We start from the raw sequence: 21,429 nt of genomic DNA, 5'->3' as shown, positions 1-21,429 counted from the left end.
AATGGAGATAGTTTTTCTCCCACAGACAGAGGTGTCTTTGAATGCGTGCTAATGATTATCTGTAAGCCTCTGTGGGGAGGGAGGGCTGCAAGGTCACGAAAGGCAAAAGAATCTAATTGTACCTGGAATTCTCCCAGGACAGCAGTGGCCCCTCGTTTTATCATTTCCAGTCAATTGTCATCACGTCAGAGAAAAATCTTCAGGGGTGCTAATCCTGTTGCATCAATTGATCATACTAACGAAAAAGGTAATGCGACAAGATACACATTGCCTTCATCTGTACGTTCTGTGATACCGGGCAAATTACCAATTACAGACAGCTACTTATATTTTATGAAGGACATTTTTTTTAGATGATCTCATCCTCTGTGTTATTTGTTTATTGGCTTTGTTTTTTGCTTGTTGGTTGGTTTGTTTGTTTCTTCCATGTAAGGAAAAGTAGTGTAAGCAATAGCAAGAAAATGAGGAAGATGTATTTTGCATGTTCTTCCTTTCAATGTTCTTACACATTGTATTACTGCATTGTGGTAATAGCTTCTATAAAATCTGCTATAGCTGGATTATGCAGCTTTGCAAAAATTTTACTAGATTTTATTCTAACTCATATTAGCTTTGTCCTATCAACTTCTGGAATTTATCTAATTATTGCTTTTAAAAGTTTCCTTCCTTTTAATGTTTCCCTGCTATGCAAAACCTTTCCCAGACCTTGGTTTCTTAAAAGAAAGATGTTGCTACCGTTCCCAATTCTTTCTTATTACAGGCTCAGGTGTGCAGGTTATTCTGGCTTAATTTTATCTAATGAAGCCCATTCCTTTTTGTACATAAAGATGTCACTTAAACCTATTGTTTACAAACTAAAGAGACTGGCCGGGCGCGGTGGCTCAAGCCTGTAATCCCAGCACTTTGGGAGGCCGAGGCGGGCGGATCACAAGGTCAGGAGATCGAGACCATCCTGGCTAACACGGTGAAACCCCGTCTCTACTAAAAAAAAAATACAAAAAATTAGCCGGGCGTGTTGGCGGGCGCCTGTAGTCCCAGCTACTCGGGAGGCTGAGGCAGGAGAATGGTGTGAACCCAAGAAGCAGAGCTTGCAGTGGCCCAAGATCATGCCACTGTACTCCAGCACAATTTGGGAGCCAGGCACGGTGGCTCATGCCTGTAATCCCAGCACTTTGGGAGGCCGAGGTCAGCAGATCACCTGAGGTCGGGAGTTTGAGACCAGCCTGACCAACATGGAGAAACCCCATCTCTACTAAAAATACAAAATTAGCTGGGTGTGGTGGCGTATGCCTGTAATCCCAGCTACTCGGGAGGCTGAGGCAGGAGAATCACTTGAACCTGGGAGGTGGAGGTTGCCTGAGCAGAGATCGCACCACTGCACTCTAGCCTGGGCAACAAGAGCAAAACTCTATCTCAAAAAAAAAAAAAAAAAAAGAATTTGGAGAGGATGCAAACACTTAGCCCATAATAGTAGCCGCCTTCCATCTTATTGATTCAGCAGCATGAGGAACTCTAAATGGCCAGCTTCGGCTGGGCAAGGTAGCTCATGCTTGTAATCCAAGCACATTGGGAGGCCAAGGAAGGAAGATCACTTGAGCCCAGGAGTTCCACAGCACCCTTGGGCAACATACTTGCCCATAGTGTAAAAATTAGCTAGGCAGGGCTGGGCTTGATGGCTCACACCCATAATCCCAGCACTTTGGGAGGCCAAGGTGGGTGGATCACCTGAAGTCAGGAGTTTAAGACCAGCCTGGCCAACATGGTGAAACCCCACCTCTACTAAAAATACAAAAATTAGCTGGGCATAGTGGCACACGCCTATAATCCCAGCTACTTGGGAGGCTAAGGCAGGAGAATTGCTTGAACCCAGGAGGCAGAGGTTGCAGTGAGCTGAGATCGCACCACTGCACTCCAGCCTGGGTGACAGAGACTCTGTTAGAAAAAAAAAAAAAAGGCACGGTGGCTTATGTCTGCAATCCCAGCACTTTGGGAGGCTGAGGCAGGCGGATCACAAGGTCAGGAGTTGAGACCAGCCTGGTCAACATGGTGAAACCCCGCCTCTACTAAAAAAAAAAAAAAAAAAAAATTGCCAGGCGTGGTGGCACATGCCGGTAATCCCAGCTACACTGGAGGCTGAGACAGGAGAATCGCTTCAACCCAGGAGGCAGAGGTTGCAGTGACCCAAGACCGCGCCACTGCACTCTAGCCTGGGCAACAAAATGAGACTGCGTCTCAAAAAAAAAAAAGAAAAAAAAATTATCTGGGCAAGGTGGCATGCGCCTGTAGTACCAGCTACTCAGGAGGCTAAGGCAGGAGGATCGCTTGAGCCTGGGAGCCTGGGAAACAAGAGTGAGATTCTGTCTCTAAATAAATAAACAAATAAATAAATAAATACATACATACATACATACATACATAAAATAAATGGCCAGCCTCGGCTTCCAGTTGAATAAAACCACAATAGTATTTCCTGATCTACACATTTCTTCCTTTGGCACTAGGACCTCTGGACCCACTGAGTCCCGGGTCCCTGGCAAGGAAAACAAAAATTCTTCATGTGAATTATTAGGGGCCACAGTGGGAGGAGCCACTCCCATCTCCTCTCCTCGGTTCCTGGACTCATTCTAGCATTGTCTGAGTCTAGGAACGGCAGTGCTAGCAGAAGTCCCGCAGGCAAGGGAGGCAAATCCACACCCAGAACACGGGTCTGTCATTGTGAGGATGAGGAACTGTCCTCACACCCCAGTCTGGTCCTACAAAAAAGGATGGCCTCGCAGGGTGCGACCTTCACCTTGGAGCAGCGCCCTCTGTTGGCCGCCTCTAAGATCTGTGGTCACTTACATCCGTCTTCTAATCCTCCCCTACCTCTGTTGGTTCAAATCATCTCTCAGTTTATTAAACCTTGGAAAGAATTACATAGCGGTTACTCACAGCTTGTGAATTACAATAGAAAGGTTCCTTTCAAATGGTAGAGTTGCACTAAAGAGGAAATTGGGTTTATAAGAAAATGGAGGCAAAGAACTTAAGTTTTAAGAAAAAGCACTTCAAAACAGAAGGGCAAATGGAAAAGGAGGATATAAAACAAACCAATAAAAATACCATCTGAGGGTGCTACTGTCCGAAAGTAAAGAATAGGATGCATCACTAAGCCCTTTGCACTCTTTATGACCTCGTAAGTAAAAATTATTACTTAGAATAATAATAAGTGGTGCACACTACATTCCCTGTCCCTCTTCTAGACATTTTTTGTAGAAGAGTCAGAAAACAACTTACTAACCTCCCTGTTTGATATTAAAAACTCAATAGGAAGGTTTTTAATATTTTCTGTCAGTATAAGTTGAACTTGATTGTGTCAACTGAAACCCTAGAGGTCTGTGTATCAGTAGAATGCAAGAACATTGTTAAAGATGCTTACGATCTTTTTTGTTTTCCTTTCCACTCCATTGTATCAATTTTTTGAGTAACTTTTAAATGGCTAGAAAATGGTCTTTTTGCTTTGCCCTTTTACAGCTGAAATAACCAGCTCCATTCTTTTCATGAATAGTAAGTTGATATATTTATTTATCAGGTATCTTTCAGTTGTCACTAAATACTGTAGTTTTCCTGTGTTGTATGGAAATTATAGTTCAATTATTCTAATGTGATGGAGTGCAACGAGTCATTGTAGAACTTTTCACCTGTTAATGTTGAAGTTATACCTCTGAACTTCTGCTGTGGATATCAAGGAAATAATAAAGCAAAATCCCTAAGACATTTGAAAAAAAAAAAAAAAAAACCCAGCCTGGGAAACATGATGAAATCCCATCTCTACAAAAAATACAAAAATTAGCCGGGCATGGTGGCACACGCCTGTATTTCCAGCTACTTGGGAGGCTGACATGGGAGAATCACTTAAGCCCAGGAAGTGGAGGTTGCAGTGAACTGAGATTACGCCATTGCACTCCAACGTGGGTGACAGAGCGAGATCCTGTCTGAAAAAAAAAAAAAATCAATAAATCAATGAATGGTGACGCTAGTAAATACCTGATACTTTATTTATTTGGCTCAATGAAAATAAAAAAGAGAATTTTATGCAAAAATTTCAGACAACTGAATTTTGCCAAATTATTCCATTTACTAAGGATTCCATCTTTGGTTCTAATGTAATATATATTCCCTGTGGAGGAAATGGATTTCTCCAAATAACTGGATCCATAATCATGTAATGCTAGTGGGGACAATCACCCCAGCTTAGATACCATCAAATGAATTCCAACACATGTGGGTTCTCTCATTATTTGTCTTCTCACCTGCCAGCCTGCCTCTCTTGGCAATGCTAGGATTCCAGAATCAGGCCCTAAGCTCAGCAAGGGCCTCCATGAGGGCCATATTACACCCTAAGATTCCCAGATGTCTATTGGGAACCACCTTTGACTTACTCCCTTATTTTGCCCCTGAAACTGCATGGGGACAAAGAAGAAATCATAAAAACAGGGATAATGGATATGGCCCTAAATATTTTAATGTGGTCTATCAATAATGTCGTCATACCATCCCTGTTTACCAAGCCTTTACGGCAATTTCTTCACCTTGAGACTGTTGACATTTTCGGCTGGATCATCATTTTTTTTTGTGGGGGAACTGTCCTGTGTGTTTTAAGACGTTAAGCAGGCCGGGTGAGGTGGCTCACACCTGTAATCCCAGCACTTTGGGAGGCCGAGGCGGGCTGATCACCTGAGTCAGGAGTTTGAGACCAGCCTGACCAACATGGAGAAACCCCGTCTCTACTAAAAATACAAAATTAGCCAGGCGTGGTGGTGCATGCCCATAATCCCAGCTACTCGGGAGGCTGAGGCAGGAGAATCACTTGAACCCGGGAGACAGAGGTTGCAGTGAGCCGAGATCGTGCCATTGCACTCCAGCCTGGGCAACAAGAGCAAAACTGTGTCTCAAAAAAAAAAAAAAAGAAGATGTTAAGCAGCGTCCTTGACCTCTGCCCAGATATTGCCAAATGTCACTTGGGGAGCAAAATTGGCCCAGTTGAGAACACGGGACTAAAGTAAGCAGAATTATCAGGATAAATCACAATTCGCCTCTATCATACCAGAGTTTTTTGTTTGTTTTTTGAGACAGGGTCTTGCTCTGTCACCCAGGCAGGAGTGTGGTGGTGCGATCACAGCTCACTGCAGCCTCAAACTCCTGGGCTCTCAGGAGGCTGAGAAGCAGTGAGTCACGATTGTGCCACTACAATCCAGCCTTGGCAACAGAGTGAGAACCTTTCTCAAACAAACAAGAGGAAGAAGAGGAAGAGGAAGGAGAGGAACAGGAGGAAGAGGAAGAAGAGGAAGAGGAAGAGAAGGAAGAGGAAGAGGAGGAAGGGGAAGGGAAGAGAAGGACAAGAAGGAGAAAAGACTCTGGGGCTCAAGCCATCCTCCTGCCTGAGCCTCCCAAAGTACTGGGATTACAGGTGTGAGTCCCTGACCATATTAGTCAGGGTTCTCTAGAGGGACAGAATTAATGGAATATATATAGGAGTTTATTAAGTATTAACTCACAGGATCACAAGCTCCCACAATAGGCCGTCTGCAGGCTGAGGAGCAAGGAGAGCCAGTCTGAGTTCCAAAACTGAAGAACTTGGAGTCCAACGTTGGAGGGTAGGAAGCATCCAGCACAGGAGAAAGATGTTGGCTGGGAGGCTAAGCCAGTCTCTCACATTTTTCTGCCTGCTTATATTCTAGCCTTGCTGGCAGCTGTTTAGCTTGTGCCCACCCAGATTAAGAGTGGGTCTGCCTTTATCAGCCCACTGACTCAACTGTTAATCTCCCTTGGGAACACCCTCACAGACACACCCAAGATCAATACTTTGTATCCTTCAATCCAATCAAGTTTACATTCAGTATTAACCATCACACTGAGCCTGGCCAAAGCTGGACTACTTGTAATAAGCTTTTGTCTGGAACCTTGATTTGGGAGCAAGTGGCCGGAGGACGATGAAAACTATCAGAGGTGGCTGGGCACAGTGGTTCATGCCTGTAATCCCAGCACTTTGGGAGGTGGAGGTGGATGGATCACTTGAGGTCAGGAGTTTAAGACCAGCCTGGCCAACATGGCAAAACCAGTCTCTACAAAATACACAAAAACTGGCCAGGTATGGTGGCTCATGCCTGTAATCCCAGCACTTTGGGAGGCCAAGGCAAGTGGATCACCTGGGGTCAGGAGTTCGAGACCACCCTGACCAACATGGTGAAACCCCATCTCTATTAAAAATATGAAGAACTAGTCGGGCATGGTGGCAGGCTCCTGTAGTCCCAGTTACTCGGGAGGCTGAGGCAGGATAATTGCTTGAACCCGGGAGGTGGAGGTTGCAGTGAGCTGAGATCATGCCACTGCACGCCAGCCTGGGCAACAGAGCGAGACTCCATCTCAAAACAAACAAACAATCAGAGGCGCTGACTGCAGTGACGGCCATCTGGCTCTGACAGTTGCTGTGCTTCCAGCTTCTTGCTATTTCAGGGGCTCTGGTCTTGATTCTTGCAGGTTCCCAAACCTGGTCCTACAGCTCCCCACCTCCTGTCTCTTTAGTGGTTTAGTGGGCACCCCCTCCTCTGTATCTTTCTAGGGAGTTTTAATGTGTTTTGCTTAGGTAGGGCTGGTTTGTTTCCATGGTTGGCAACAAGAAGGAATTGGTCAAGGAGTCTAAGAAGTTGTCTGGAGAACCAAGAAAAAGATTTCCTGGAAGCAAAGAAAGAGTGCGTTTCCAGAAGAAAGATTCATCAAGAATTTCAGCTGGGCGCGGTGGCTCATGCCTGTAATCCCAGCACTTTGGGAGGCCGAGGCGGGCGGATCACAAGTTCAGGAGTTCGAGACCATCCTGGCTAACACGGTGAAACCCCATCTCTACTAAAAATACAAAAAAAATTAGCCGGGGGTAGGTGGTGCATGCCTGTAGTCCCAGCTACTCGGGAGGCTGAGGCAGGAGAATGGCGTAAAACCCAGGAGATGGAGGTTGCAGTGAGCCGAGATCATGCCACTGCACTCCAGCCTGGGAGACAGAGCGAGACTCCATCTCAAAAAAAAAGAGTTTCACACATCAGGGCCAAGTCAAGCAAGACAAGGACTGAAAGGTGCTCCTTAAATTTGCCTATGAAGAGGCCACTGCTGGGGAGGAGTGTGTCAGGTGGCAGTGGAGGGAGGACAGCAAGTGTAGAGGAGACTCTGCAACCTCCACGTCCCAGTTTCAAGCACTTCTCGTGCCTCAGCCTCCTGAGTAGCTGGGATTACAGGCATGTGCCACCACACCTGGCTAATTTGTGTATTTTTAGTAGAGATGGGGTTTCCACACAACTGAGCAATAAAAAGGAGTGAATAGTTGTCCCTCGGTGTCTGCAGGGGATTGGCTCCAGGACCCCCTGCAGACACCAAAGTCCACAGATGCGGATGTCTTTTCTAAGAAGTGACATAATGTTTGTATATAGCCTCAGGTATACTTTAAATACCTAATACAGTGTAAATGGTACGTAAATAATTATAGTGTATTTTAAATTTTCTACTGTTTTTATTGTCTTACAGTTATTTTATATATTTCATTTTTTTCAAATATTCTCCATCAATGTTTAGTTGAATCCATGGATGAGGAACCTGCAGATATGGAGGGCCAGCTGTAGTGATGGGTGCAACAACATGGATGGCAGCATAATTTCAAAAAATAATATGATAAGTGAGGCCAGGCGAGTTGACTCACACCTGTAATCCTAGCACTTTGGGAAGCCAAGGCGGGCGGATCACTTGAGGTTAGGAGTTCGAAACCAGTCTGGCCAACGTGGTGAAACCTCATCTCTACTAAAAATACAAAAATTAGCCAGGCATGGTGGCGTGCACCTGTAATCCCAGTTACTCAGGAGGCTGAGGCAGGAGAATCACTTGAACCTGGGAGGTGGAGGTTGCAGTGAGCCTAGGTCGTGCTGCTGCACTGCAGCCTGGGAGACAGTGAGACTCTATCTCAAAAAAAAAATTATGCTAAGTGAAAGAAACCAAACACAAGAGGCTACATGCTATATGATTTCATTTATAAGATATTCTGGAAAAGGCAAAACTATAGGAACAGAAATCAGATTAGTAGCTAACAGGGGCTGACGGTGGGAGGAGGTGATTGACTACAAAGGGACATGAGGGGCCTTTTTTGAGGTGACAGAAATGCTTTATATTGGGAATGTGGTGGTGCTTATGTAACTATACATTTGTCAAAACTCATCAAACTGTACACTTAAAACGGGTGAATGTTAGTATATGAATATTATATCTCAATAAACCTGACAAGAAAATAATAAAACAAACCTAAAAATGCAACAAGGTGAAAATAAATCTCAGAAAAAAATAACTTACAGTTTTTCCAGTTCAACAGTCATCATGAGAATGTTCTTAAGTGTTGTAAGTAGGACTAGCGTTGTTCCCATGTCTCTGAAGAAGAAAGCCGAAACATTCATGATATGAACCCCAATAAAAAGTTCTGTACTTAAAAAGATAATTCAAGGACATGTGATTATTTCAATTTTGGCTTCCCTATAAAACAAGCCAGTTCGACAGTTTATTTGCCGCAAAATTCCAGAGAGCTCTTATCAAAGAAATTAAAGTTGATTTGCATCATCAAATTAATGATATTCAAGAGTGGGTCTTACACTGTTTGTTTTTTTTTTTTTACCATTATCTTACTTCTCACTTTCATATTGCATTCACCCATCTTGATTATTTACTCTTTTCTTCCTTTTCAGAATAATGAACACCTATTCCTCTTTGCTTTCTTGGTTAAGTAATATTCCTTCATGTGTCTACATGTTCCAAATCTATATGGGTTCTTCAACACTCTTCTCTTTCCCCTGCTGGCTGTCTCGACCATTACACATCCTTTCTTAATCCTTTTCTTTGCCAATAATGTTTTTCAATAGCTCAGTTAAAATTTAAATTATGACTTTTTAGCCTAAATGCAAAATACTTAATCTTTGATGAAAAATTTAAAAAGAGCATAAATCATCTCATGACTCACGAGAGTACTATGGTACTTACAGATATTTTAATGTCAGTAATTGAAAGAGATATGGATCTTCAACAGCTGTCAGAGGATTGCGACTGAGAATTCTGAAAAATGCAATGGAATTAAAATAACCTGCATTTTCCGTGTGTGAAACTGCATAAGAAGTTTATATTCATTTTTTGGTATGGAATTTGTAGGTTAAAAAAAATCGTTTTCTGTTTTTACCTAATAAATCACCATTAGACTCCATAAAGCATTATTCCTTTGGGAACTACCTAGGTCTGTAGAAGATAAAGTAGAGGAGAGAAAGAGGGGAAAAAATAGAAAAAAAAAAAAAGGGGGATAGCAAAGAAAAAATATGCCACAGAACTTTTCAGGTCAAAAACCCTAGAAGTGACTATGTTGGTAGGAAGCCCTGATTCTGTAGGAAACACTATTTCTAGTGTCCTCCATAATTCAAGTTGCTCATTTTTTGTTTTGTTTTGTTTCATTTTGAGACAGAGTCTTGCTCTGTAGCCCAGGCTGGAGAGCAATGGCTCCATCTCAGCTCACTGCAAACTCCGCCTCCCAGGTTCAAGTGATTCTCCTGCCTCAGCCTCCTGAGTAGCTGGGATTACAGGTGCCTGCCACCGCACCCAGCTAATTTTTGTATTTTTAGTAGAGACAGGGTTTTGCAATGTTGGCCAGGCTGGTCTCGAACTCCTGACCTCAGGTTATCCACCTGCCTCATCCTCCCAAAGTGTTAGGATTATAGGCGTGGCCACTGCATCTGACCGCTTGCCTTTTATCTTTATAAAGTTATTAAAATTTATGGTTTAATTTGCAAAGTTAAGAAAAAAATAGGACCAATTCTTTTGCTTTATAGCCAAAGAAAAAGGGATAAATCTAAGAGGAGGAACTGGTCAAAACCATACTCCTATCACACATACTCCCACTTGTCTTCTTGTATGATATCATAGCCTTTGTTACATTGCATGTAATCACCTGTCTACTTGTCAGTCTCCTGGACTATCAGCTCCCTGAGGGCAGAGACCACATCTTATTGTTGTTGTCATCCCTGTGCCTGGCATGTTGTCTGAAATTTACTGGACAGTTAATAAATGTTTATTGAATAAACAAATCACATTTTATTTGTATGTCAATAAAATGAATAAATTCCTTTTGATGCAAATTTTTATTCCAAAATGCTGGAATCGATTTTCTTTTTAATTCTTTAAAGTGAACAAGAAAAAGAAAAGAAATAGGAAGAAATAAAAGAAAATCTGCCTTTAGGTTAATCCATGAATCATCACCATACTTTTGCAGAAATTATAAAAATAATAATTATTACAGTGAGTATCTATTGGGCTGCTAGGTATTCGTGATCAGCATTTCACATTTAATCCTCACAATGCCTTATGTGCTAGATATTATTATTGCCCTACTTTATAAATGAGGAAACTGAGGCACAGAGAGGTTACATAATTTGTCCTACATCACCAAACTATTAAGAAGCAAAGCTGTAATTTGAAGTCATGTGTTTTAATCTGTATGAAGAAAAAGGGTTTACTTTAACCTTATGGTTTTTTAATTTTAATTCTTTTCTTCTCTCTTTCTTTCTTTCTTTCTTTCTTTCTTTCTTTCTTTCTTTCTTCCTTTCTTTCTTTCTTTCTTTCTTTCCCTCCCTCCCTCCTTCTTTCCCTTTCTTCCTCCCTTCCCTCCCTCCCTCTCTTCCTTCCTTCCTGCCTCCCTCCCTCCTACCCTCCCTCGCTCCCTTTTCTTTTTTTTTTTTTTGGACAGGAAATGGCACTTTAACAGTTGGGGCCAGGGTGACAGGACCAAGATGGGGCTAGCGTGTGTCAGTCAGGAAGTCTCCCTCTCCTGCTGGGACAGGGCCTTGCGGCAGCTCCTCCTCCCCGCTGAGGTCCTAGGCCTGCCACAGGCCAGCATGCCAGTGAGGTCAGTGGCAGGAGCCACCCAGAAGCCCCGCAGATGACGGAGCTGAGAACAGGGACTTCACCTCCACTTGTTGCCATTTCCTCACTGGAAAGTCCTTGGGAGGTGGCTGGGCTCAGCCTGAGCTCAGGGCTCTTTGGTGGGGGTTGGGGCAGGGGCAGGGCAGGCACTTGCAGGTGGCACAGGCTTCATCAAGGCTGGACACGGGATTCATCAAGGCAGGAGCCAGAGCGCCGGATCTCTGGCAGGGGAGGTAAGGCCCAGGATGGGGCAGGGCCGTGTGCTCCTGGAACGGACATCCTTCTCTGCCGGAGACCTGCTTCCCAAGCCCTGTCCCTCCTAATCCCCAGGCAGCCCACTCTGTCCTCCATAGGTGAATCTAATCCCATATATTACAATAAACTGCATTTGCCTCTCCCCATTGCCCCACCCTCCCCTACCCTGGGCCAGCGGCCCCCACTTCCTCATCCCCTGGCGGTGGCAGGTGCCCCTCCTCAAGCAGTGCCACATCCTGTCAGCAGCCAGCTGTCCTGGCACTGGCCTGAGGGCCGGGGGACGCAGAGGGCAGGGCTGCGCGGCTACTCCAGGTAGATATCTTCTGTGGGGCGGGTGTACTCCACAAACTGCTTGTAAAACTGCTGGAATGCTCTCCCCACGGACTCTGCCAGGGCTTTGGTGGGATCTTCAGACACAAAGACGTGGCAGGCAAACCGGTGGTCGGCGGAGTGCTTGGTGATGAACCCAAAGTACTTGTTGTTCTTTGGATGATATCCGCAGAAAGAGATGTTTTTTAACTGGAAAAAGTGGCTACATTTATTCCCCTTGGCCTCCTGGGAGTCATCGGCCTTGACACCTATCTTCACACCCCGCACGCTGATCTCCAGGACACAGCTGGAGGGCGGGTTAAAGTGCACGGTGAGCCGGCGGGTGGTGGCAATCTTTTGCATAGCGGCACAGAGGACGTCATTGCTCTTGTGATAGGGAACCTGGACTGAGCCCAGGAACTTCACCCGGAACTGGTCCACCCAGTCACTGTTTTTGGCCAGGGCTGCCATGTGCTCGGGCTCCTTGGTGACCTCGATGGCGTAATAGGCAGGAAAGACGCCCCGGGCACCAGTGCGCATGTTGTAGGCTTCGTACCAGTAGTCTTCAGCCTGGAGCTCCACTAGCAGAGGGTCATCCACCTCCAGCTCAAGTTCGTCTTCGTGTCGAGGCACAAACCTGAATATGGCCCGGTGGGTCTGCTCCTGCTCCTCCCCGTTGATGATGCAGGAGAACAGCCCGAAGGACTCGGCACTAGAGGAGCGGAAGCGGCCACTCGTGAGGACGTTCAGGAACTTCTTGGAGAAATGGACGTCGGGTTCGTCAGGCGTGGAGTCCTCGGAGAGGCAGGCAGGAGGCTGGGGCCAGGGGGGGCTCCTCATACTCCTCTCCGATGGCTGACTCATAGGGCGAGGAGACGGAGGCACAGTTGTCGTGGACGGTGGCCGAGTCACTCTCGTCATTGTAGTCTCCGAAGCACGGCCGCAGGCTCACCAGCTCCAGCTGCGCGTGCTCATCTACCACCAGCGTGTACTTGACAGAGTCGTAGGACAGGGCGCTGGTGTCCGAGCTCAGAGAGGCCCGTGGAGGTGGCGGCGGCTCCCCCAGGCTCCCCCGCCACCCTCCGCCCGGGGGCTCAGCCCGCTCTGGGGACGACAGGCAGCCGAAGACCTCCTGCTCTTCACTGATGGAGGGGTGCGGCCGCCCTGCCTTGGAGGGGTAGGCGGCAGGGTCTGGATCGGAGCTGACCCACATCCGGCTCTCGGTGGGCGGCAGGAAGGCGGAGGTGGGCTCTGCAGGGTCTGGGGGACTCTGCACTGGGGTCAGGTAGATCTCCTCAGTGGCCCCTAGTCGCACATCGGCCTGGTAATGTATTCGGTCTCGATGCGAGTGGCCCCGACCCCCAGGCGGGGCAGCAGGGTGACTACCCGGAGATGCCTTCTGGGTGGCTGTGCTGCGGGGCAAGGGCTGTTGGTGGAGGTGCCTCGATCTGTGGTGGGGGCGGGGCTGCTCTGGGGGGCAGCTCATCGCTCAGGCAGATGTGTTCATGCCGTGGTGTCTCCTCCCCTGTCTTCAGGGGTGAGGATGATCGAGACACCCGATCCTGCCAACTGTGCTTTTTGCCCAGAGAATTATTATTCAGTGTGTCCTGAGACCGTGGCACCTGCGCAAAGAGGTTGAGCGTGGTAGGCAGCTTGGGCCCGTACGTGTCCCCGCTGCCCGGGCCCTGGCTCTGGCCTTGGCTCTCTGGCCCTGGCCGCGGCTCTCTGGCCCTGGCCGCAGGACGCCGGCTCCTGGCCGGACTCGGCCTTGGGCGGCCCCGCTCCCGGCCGCCGGGCCGCGCGCTCCTCGTCGTCGCCCTCCTCGTCGTCCTCGGCCCCGGGAGTGTCCCCCGTCGCGTCGATCAGGTCCATCTGCAGCATCTCTGCCTGCAACTGGCTCCCCGCGCCGCCGCCGCCCTCAGAGCCCTTTTCTTTTCTTTTCTTTTCTTTTTTCTTTTTTCTTTTCTTTTCTTTTCTTCTTTCTTTCTTTCTTTCTTTCTTTCTTTCTTTCTTTCTTTCTTTCTTTCTTTCTTCTCTTCATGTCACTCCCTCCCTCCTTCTTTCCCTTTCTTCCTTCCTTCCCTCCCTCCTTCCTTCCTCCCTCCTTTTCTTTCTTTCTTTCTTCCCTTCATTTCCCTTCCTCCCTCCTTCTTTCCCTTTCTTCCTTCCTCCCTCCTTTTCTTCTCCTTTCTTTCTTTTTCTTTCTTTCTTTTCGTTCCTTCCTTCCTTCTTTCTTCTTTCTTTTCTTCCTTTCCCTTCCTCCCTTTCCCTTCCTCCCTCCTTTTCCTTCCTTCCCTCTCCCTTCCTTCTTTCTCTCTTTTTTCTCTCTCTTTTCTGTCTTTCCTTTCTCTATTTTTGCCTTCCTTCCTTTTTTCCTTCCTTCCCTCCCTCCCTCCCGCCTCTTTCTCTCTCCTCTTGCAAAAAAGAGTAAGCAAAGACATAATATCAATATATTCATTTACCTCAAGGACTGAGAATAATCAATTTAGTTCATGCAACTGTGATTCTTCTTGTCATTTATTCAAGAAACTTTGAGATTCATTCCCATTATAGCTAAACATTCTTGACACTGGAAATATAAATATAAATAACTCACAGTCCCCACCCTCAAAGGTTTATAATAGAGTAGGAGAAGAGAAACAGTAAACAAAAGTTTTTAAGTATGACATAGTGAAATATATATATTTGGTCTTTGATCTCATTTCCTCGTATACACTTAGAATCTCCAAAGTGATATCTTCTTGTATGCAAACAAATTGACCGGTAGCTTCAGGATGGGGGCTGGCAGCAAAAGACCAAAGCAGGATTAGAGGGTTGGGACTTTTCATCGCCACCCCCCAAACTCCCAGGAGGTAGGAGGAGCTGAAGATTAAGTTCAGGGACAGAAAAAGCTGTACTCGAAAATTCAAGGCCTTGAAAATGCAGAATTAAGCTTGAATATGAAAGGGAATAATAGACCCAGTGCTTTGGGAGGCTGAAGCAGGAGGATCCTTTCAAGCCAGGAGTTCAAGACCAGCCTGGGCAAGGTAGGGATGCCCCGTCTCTATAAAAAAAAATAGAAAAATTAGCTGGGCATGGTGGCACATGCCTTTAATCCCAGCTACTTGAGAGGCTAAGCTGGGAGAATCATCTGAGCCGGGGGAGGTTGAGGCTACAGTGAGCCATGATTGCACCATTGCACTTCAGCCTGAGTGACAGACCCAGCACTTTGGGAGGCCAAGGCGGGTAGAACGCGAGGTCAGGAGTTCAAGACCAGCCTGGCCAAGATGGTGAAACCCCATCTCTACTAAAAATACAGAAAATAGCCAGGAGTGGTGGCAGGTGCCTGTAATCCCAGCTACTTGGGAGGCTGAGGCAAAGAATTGCTTGAATCTGGAAGGCAGAGGTTGCAGCGAGCCAAGATCATGCCGCTGCACTCCAGCCTGGGCGACAGAGTGAGACTTCGTCTCAAAAAAAAAAAAAAAAAGAATAGGTTTCCTGTGACCAATTTCGGTATTATTTATTTTTAGCCAAACTTACTGACCCCGAATGACCAGTTTAGATAAATCGTGGTCCTGGGATGGAACACAAAAAAGTGGAATTTTACTAGAAAAGGAGAAGGGGGATGGCTATTGAACGTTGATGTTGTGTTCAATATAGTAAGGGTTTTTCATTTTTTTCATTTTGTTTTTTGAGACAGGGTCTCAGGGTCTTGCTCCGTCTCCCAGGCTGGAGTGCAGTGCAGTGGCATGATCATAACACTGTAGCCTTGAACTCTTCAGGCTCAAGTGACCTTCCCACCTCAGCCTCCCGAGTAGCCAGGACTACAGGCATGCACTGCCACACCCGGCTCATTTTTCAATTTTTTGTAGAGATGCGATCTCATTATGTTGCCCTGGCTTGTCTCAAACTCCTGGGCTCAAGCAGTCCTCTGACCTTAGCCTCCCAAATCACTGGGATTACAGAGGCAAGCCACTACACCTAGCCTGAACTTTCTTATTCTAAGGATTTGCAGAGTTTCTGTTTAAGCCATTATCTTCAAATAATTGTTTTAATTTCTTTTTAATCCTTATGTAAAATATCTTATTTATTTTCTTTCTTTCTTTTTTTTTTTTTTTTGAGACGGAGTTTCGCTCTTGTTGCCCAGGCTGGAGTGCAATGGCACGATCTTGGCTCACCACAACCTCTACCTCCCAGGTTCAAGCGATTCTCCTGCCTCAGCCTCCCGAGTAGCTGGGATTACAGGTATGTGCCACCACGACCTGCTAATACTGTATTTTTAGTAGAGATGGGGTTTCTCCATGTTGGTCAGGCTGGTCGCGAACTCCCAATCTCAGGTGATCTGTCCATCTTGGCCTCCCAAAGTGCTGGGATTACAGGCATGAGCCATCGTGCCTAGCCCTATTATTCTTTTTTTTAATTTTTAAAAAATTGAGATGGGATTTTGCCATGTTACCTAGGCTGGTCTCAAACTCCTGAGCTCAAGCAATCCTGCCACCTCTTTCTCCCAACGTGTGGGATTACAGGTGTGAGCCAGCGTGCTCGTCTCTTTATTTTATTTTATTTTATTTTATTTTATTTTAATTTTTTGAGAGAGAGTCTTGCTCTGTTACCCAGGCTGGAGTGCAGTGGTGTGATCTCGGCTCACTACAACCTCGACCTCCCAGGTTCAAGCGATTCTCCTGCCTCCCTCTCAAATAGCTGGGATTACAGGTGCCCACCACCACGCCTGGCTAATTTTTGTAGTTTTAGTAGAGATGCGGTTTTACCATGTTGGCCAGGCTGGTCTTGAACTCCTGACCTCAGGTGATCTGCCCACCTTTGCCTCCCAAAGTGCTGGGAGGGCGTGAGCCACGGTGCCCAGCCTTGTATTTTGTTTTTCTTTTTAATCTGTCTTGATTTTGCTTCCTTCCTAAACAGTTTTGGCTTCGTGATCACGTAAACCAAGAGTCACAAACTGAAATGCCATCAAGGGGCCAAGCAGTTAACAAAATTCAAGTCATACAGGCTCAATGTCTTAGTCACCCCAGGCCACAACAGAATACCATAGACTGGGTAGCCTAATAATACAGATCATTTTCTCATGGTTCTAGAGGCTAGAAAGTCCAAGATCGAGGTTCCCAAAGGGTTAAGTTTCTGGTGTTGATGCAGGGCAGGTAAGTCCCAAAACTGGGGCTTAGACTAAGAAGGTTCTTGGCTTCACCCAGGAAATAATTCAAGGGCAAACCGAAGGTGTTAGAGGCCAACTTTTTTTTTTTTCGAGACAGGGTCTCAATCTGTCACCCAGGCTGGAGTGCAGTGGCTCACTGCAGACTCTGCCTCCTGGGTTCAAGTGATTCTCCTGCCTCAACCTCCTGAGTAGCTGGGAGTACATGTGTGCGCCAAAACACCCAATTAATTTTTTTTGTATTTTTAGTAGAGATGGGGTTTTACCATGTTGACCAGGCTGGTCTCGAACTCCTGGCCTCAAGTGATCCACCCGCCTCAGCCTCCTAGAGTGCTGGGATTATAGGCATTACCCACCGCACCTGGCCTAGATGCCAACTTTTATTGAAGCGGTAGCCTATAGAAACAGCAGAGGGACTGCTCCTTGCAGAGCAGGGCTACCCTATAGGCAGTGTGACCAGAGTAGCAGGTCAGGGCAGTTCTGCAGTCATATTTACATTGACCTTTAATTATATGCAAATTAAGGGGTGGACTATACAGATGTTTCTAGAAAAAGGCTGATAACTTCTGGGTTGTCAAGTTGTTGCCATTGAAAGCGGTGGTAGGCTGAGCACAGTGGCTCATGCCTGTAATTCCAGCACTTTGGGAGGCCAAGACAGGTGGATCATGAGGTCAAAAGTTCAAGACCAGCCTGGCCAAGATGGTGAAACACTGTCTCTACTAAAAATATGAAAATTAGTTTGGAGCGGTGGCAGGCGCCTGTAATCCCAGCTACTCGGGAGGCTGAGGGAGGAGAATTGCTTGAACCCGGGGGGCAGGGCTTGCAGTGAGCCAAGACTGCGCCACTGCACTCCAGCCTGGGCGACAGAGTGAGACTCCGTCTGAAAAAAAAAAAGGCAGGTGGTGGTGGTAACTCTGGGTTCTGCCATGGAAACGGTAAACTGACATGACGCACGGGTGAGCATGTCTTATGGAAAGCTGCTTTCACCCTGTCCCTGTTTCAGCTAGTCATCAATTTGGTCTGGTGTCCAAGCCCCATCTCTGGAGTCCAGTTCCACCTCCTACCTCAGCGTGGGCTTTATTACCTGGCTTGCCTTCTTGACGTGGCCTCATGTGGCAGAGAGAAACCTAGGGAGCTCTCTGGGTTCTCGTCTCATAAAGACACTAATTCTATTAGATCAATGCCCAGCTTTATGACCTCATTTGACCTTAATTACTTCCCATAAATCCCTTTTTTTTCGAGACAGAGTCTTACTCTGACACCCTGGCTGGAGTGCAGTGGCATGATCTCGACTCACTGCAACCTCTGCCTTCCAGGTTCAAGCAATTCTCCTTCCTCAGCCTCCTGAGTACCTGGGAGTACAGGTGCGCACCACCATGCCTGGCTAATTTTCGTTTGTTTTTTTTTTTGAGATGGAGTCTTGCTCTGTTGCTCAGGCTGGAGTGCAGTGGTGCAATCTTGGCTAACTGCAACCTCCGTCACCTGGGTTCAAGTGATTCTTCTGCCTCAGCTTCCCGAGTAGCTGAGATTACAGGCATGCGCCACCATGCCCTGCTAATTTTTGTATTTTTAGTAGAGACAGGGTTTCCCCAAGTTGGTCAGGCTGGTCTCAAACTCCTGACCTCAGGTGATCTACCTGTCTTGGCCTCCCAAAGTGCTGGGATTGCAGGCATAAGCCACCATGCCCAGCCCAAATTTATTCTTGAAATAACATTTTAAATGAATAAAATAAAGGATGTATACTCAACAAATTAGGAACAGAAGGAAACTTCCTCAACCTAAATAAAGAGCATCTATTAACAACTCATGGCTAATAGTTCTTTTTTTTTTTTTTTTTTTGAGAATGAGTCTCACTCTGTCGCCCAGGCTGGAGTACAGTGGTGTGATCTCCACTCACTGCAAGCTCCGCCTCCCGGGTTCACGCCATTCTCCTGCCTCAGCCTCCCGAGTAGCTGGGACTACAGGTGCCCACCACCCACATCTGTCTAATGTTTTGTATTTTTAGTAGAGATGGGGTTTCACCATGTTAGCCAAGATGGTCTCAATCTCCTGACCTCGTGATCCGCCTGCCTCAGCCTCCCAAAGTTCTGTGATTACAGGCATGAGCCACCGTGCCTGGCCGGCTAATAGTTCTTTTTTATGAGACAGAGTCTCACTCTGTCACCCAGACTGGAGTGCAGTGGTGTGATGTCTGCTCACTGCAACCTCTGCTTCCCAGGCTTAAGCAATTCTCTTGCCTCAGTCTCCCAAGTAGCTGGGATTATAGGCTCATGCCACTAGCACCAGCTAATTTTTGTATTTTTTTGTTTGTTTTGTTTGTTCGTTTGTTTGTTTCTGAGATGGAGTCTCGCTCTGTCGCCCAGGCTGGAGTGCACTGGTGTGATCTTGGCTCACTGCAACCTTCGCCTCCTGGGTTCAAGTGATTCTCCTGCCTCAGCCTCCCAAGTAGCTGGGACTACAGGCATGTGCCACCACACCTGGCTAATTTTTTTTTTTTTGTATTTTTAGTAGAGATGGGGTTTCACTGTGCTAGCCAGGATGGTCTTGATCTCCTGACCTCGTAATCTGCCCGCCTCGGCCTCCCAAAGTGGTGAGATTACAGGTGTGAGCCACTGCACCCAGCCTAATTTTTATATTTTAAGTAGAGATGTTTTTATTAGAGGTGGGGTTTCACCATATTGGCCAGGCCGGTCTTGAACTACTGACCTTAAATGATCCACCTGCCTTGGCCTCCCAAGGTGCTGGGATTACAGGCTTGAGCCATTGCATCTGGCCCCACAGGTAATACTTAATGATGAAAGACTGTAAGTGTTTCTCCTAAGATCAGGAAGAAGACAAGGATATTCACTCTTGCCACCTCTACTCAACATTATACTTAAATTTCTAGCCAGGAAATTAGCAAGAAAAAGAAATAAAACCATGCAAATTGGAAAGGAAGAAATAAAACCATCTGTGTTTGCATATGACATGATCTTGTATGTAGGAAATTCTAAGGAATCCACAAAACCGTTAGAACAAGTAAACAAATTCAGCAAAGTTGCAGGTGTAAGAGTGATATAAAAAAAATTGACCTGGCGCTGTGGCTCACGCCTGTAATCCCAGCACTTTGGGAGGCCTAGGTGGGCAGATCATGAGGTCAAGAGTTTGAGACCAGCCTGACCAACATGGTGAAAACCCATCTCTACTAAAAATACAAAAATTAGCTGGGTGTGGTGGCGTGCACCTGTAATCACAGCTATTCGGGAGACTGAGGCAAGAGAATCGCTTGAACCCGGGAGGCAGAGGTTGCAGTGAGCCGAGATCACACCACTGTACTCCAGCCTGGGCAACAGAGAGAGACTGTCTCAAAAAAAAAAAGTAAATAAATAAATAAATAAATTGTATTTCTGTACAGTAACAATTAGCAAGCTGAAAATGAAACTAAGAAAATTCATTTACAATATCGTTTACAAACACACACTTAGGAATAAATTTGACCAAAGTGCTAGACCTTTTTCTTATTTATTTATCTTTTGGTTCCTAAAGAATCCACACCAAAAACAAAATAAAGCAAAATCTTAATAGTAATAAATTAATTTTGCAAAGTTGGAGGATACAAGATCAACGTACAAAAATCAGTTGTTTATTTATTTTTTAAGAGACAAGGCCACACTATGTTGCTGAGGCTAGAATGCAGTGATCATTTACAGGCAAAATTACAATGCACTATAGCCTCAAACTTATGGCCTGAAGCAATCCTCTTGACTCAGCCTCCCAAGTAGCTGGGACTACAGGTGGTGCACCACTACACCTGGCTCAGTTGAATTTCTATACACTAGAAATGAATAATCCAAAAATGAAATTAATAAAACAATTCCATTTATAATGGCACAAAAAAAACCCACTTAGGAATAAATTTAACCAAGGAAGTGCAAACTACAAAACATTATTGAAATTAAACTTAAATACATGAAAAGACATTGTGTGTTCATGGATTGAAAGACTTACTACTCTTCACATAGCAATGCTTCCCAAATTGATCTACAGACTCAACACAATCTCTATCAAAATCCCAACTATGTTTTTTGCAAAAATGGACAAGCTGATTCTAAATTCACATTAAATTGTAAGGAACTTCAAATAGACAAAACAATCTTGAAAAATAAGAACAAAATTGGAAGACTCACACTTCTTGATTCAAAATCTAATTCAAAGTACCCATAGTTGAGCCCCTGGGCACTGGCATAAGGATTGACATATAGATCAATGGAATAGAATTGAAAGTCCAGAAATGAGTGCTCACATTATGGTCAACTGATTTTTTTTTTTTTTTTTTTTGAGACAGGGTCTCACTCTGTCACCCAGGCTGGAGTGCAGTGACCAAGGCTCACTGCAGCCTCCATCTCCCGATCCCCCTGCCTCAGCCTCCTAAGTCACTAGGACCACAGGCATGTGCCACCACGCCCAGCTAATCTTCTTCTTCTTTTTTTTTTTGAGACAGAGTTTCATTCTTGTTGCCCAGGCTGGAGTGCAATGGCGCAATCTCGGCTCACCACAACCTCCGCCTTCTGGGTTCAAGCGATTCTTCTGCCTCAGCCTCCCTAGTAGCTGGAATTACAGGCATGAGTCACCACGCCAGGCTAATTTTGTATTTTTAGTAGAAATGGAGTTTCTCCATGTTGGTCAGGCTGGTCTCGAACTCCCGACCTCAGGTGATCCACCTGCCTTGGCCTCCCAAAGTGTTGGGATTACAGGCATGAGCCACCATATCTGGCCGG

The 21,429-nt window shown here is 45.9% G+C and overlaps 1 protein-coding gene across 1 annotated transcript; it reads right to left on the bottom strand.

Moving 5' to 3' along the window:
• Positions 1 to 10,761: 10,761 nt before the first annotated feature.
• Positions 10,762 to 13,156, bottom strand: LOC129470176 (C-Jun-amino-terminal kinase-interacting protein 1-like). The gene is given in 2 exon segments (XM_055257680.2): positions 10,762 to 12,348; positions 12,350 to 13,156. Coding segments are annotated over 2 exon segments (1,491 nt in total). The 5' UTR covers positions 13,013 to 13,156; the 3' UTR covers positions 10,762 to 11,520.
• Between the last annotated feature and the right edge of the window lie 8,273 nt (positions 13,157 to 21,429).

Source organism: Symphalangus syndactylus, chromosome 20, assembly GCF_028878055.3.
Source record: "Symphalangus syndactylus isolate Jambi chromosome 20, NHGRI_mSymSyn1-v2.1_pri, whole genome shotgun sequence".
In the NCBI taxonomy this organism is placed as follows: domain Eukaryota; kingdom Metazoa; phylum Chordata; class Mammalia; order Primates; family Hylobatidae; genus Symphalangus; species Symphalangus syndactylus.
The sequence above is the reverse complement of the archived record's forward strand: the minus strand, read 5'-3'. Positions and strand labels throughout refer to the sequence as shown.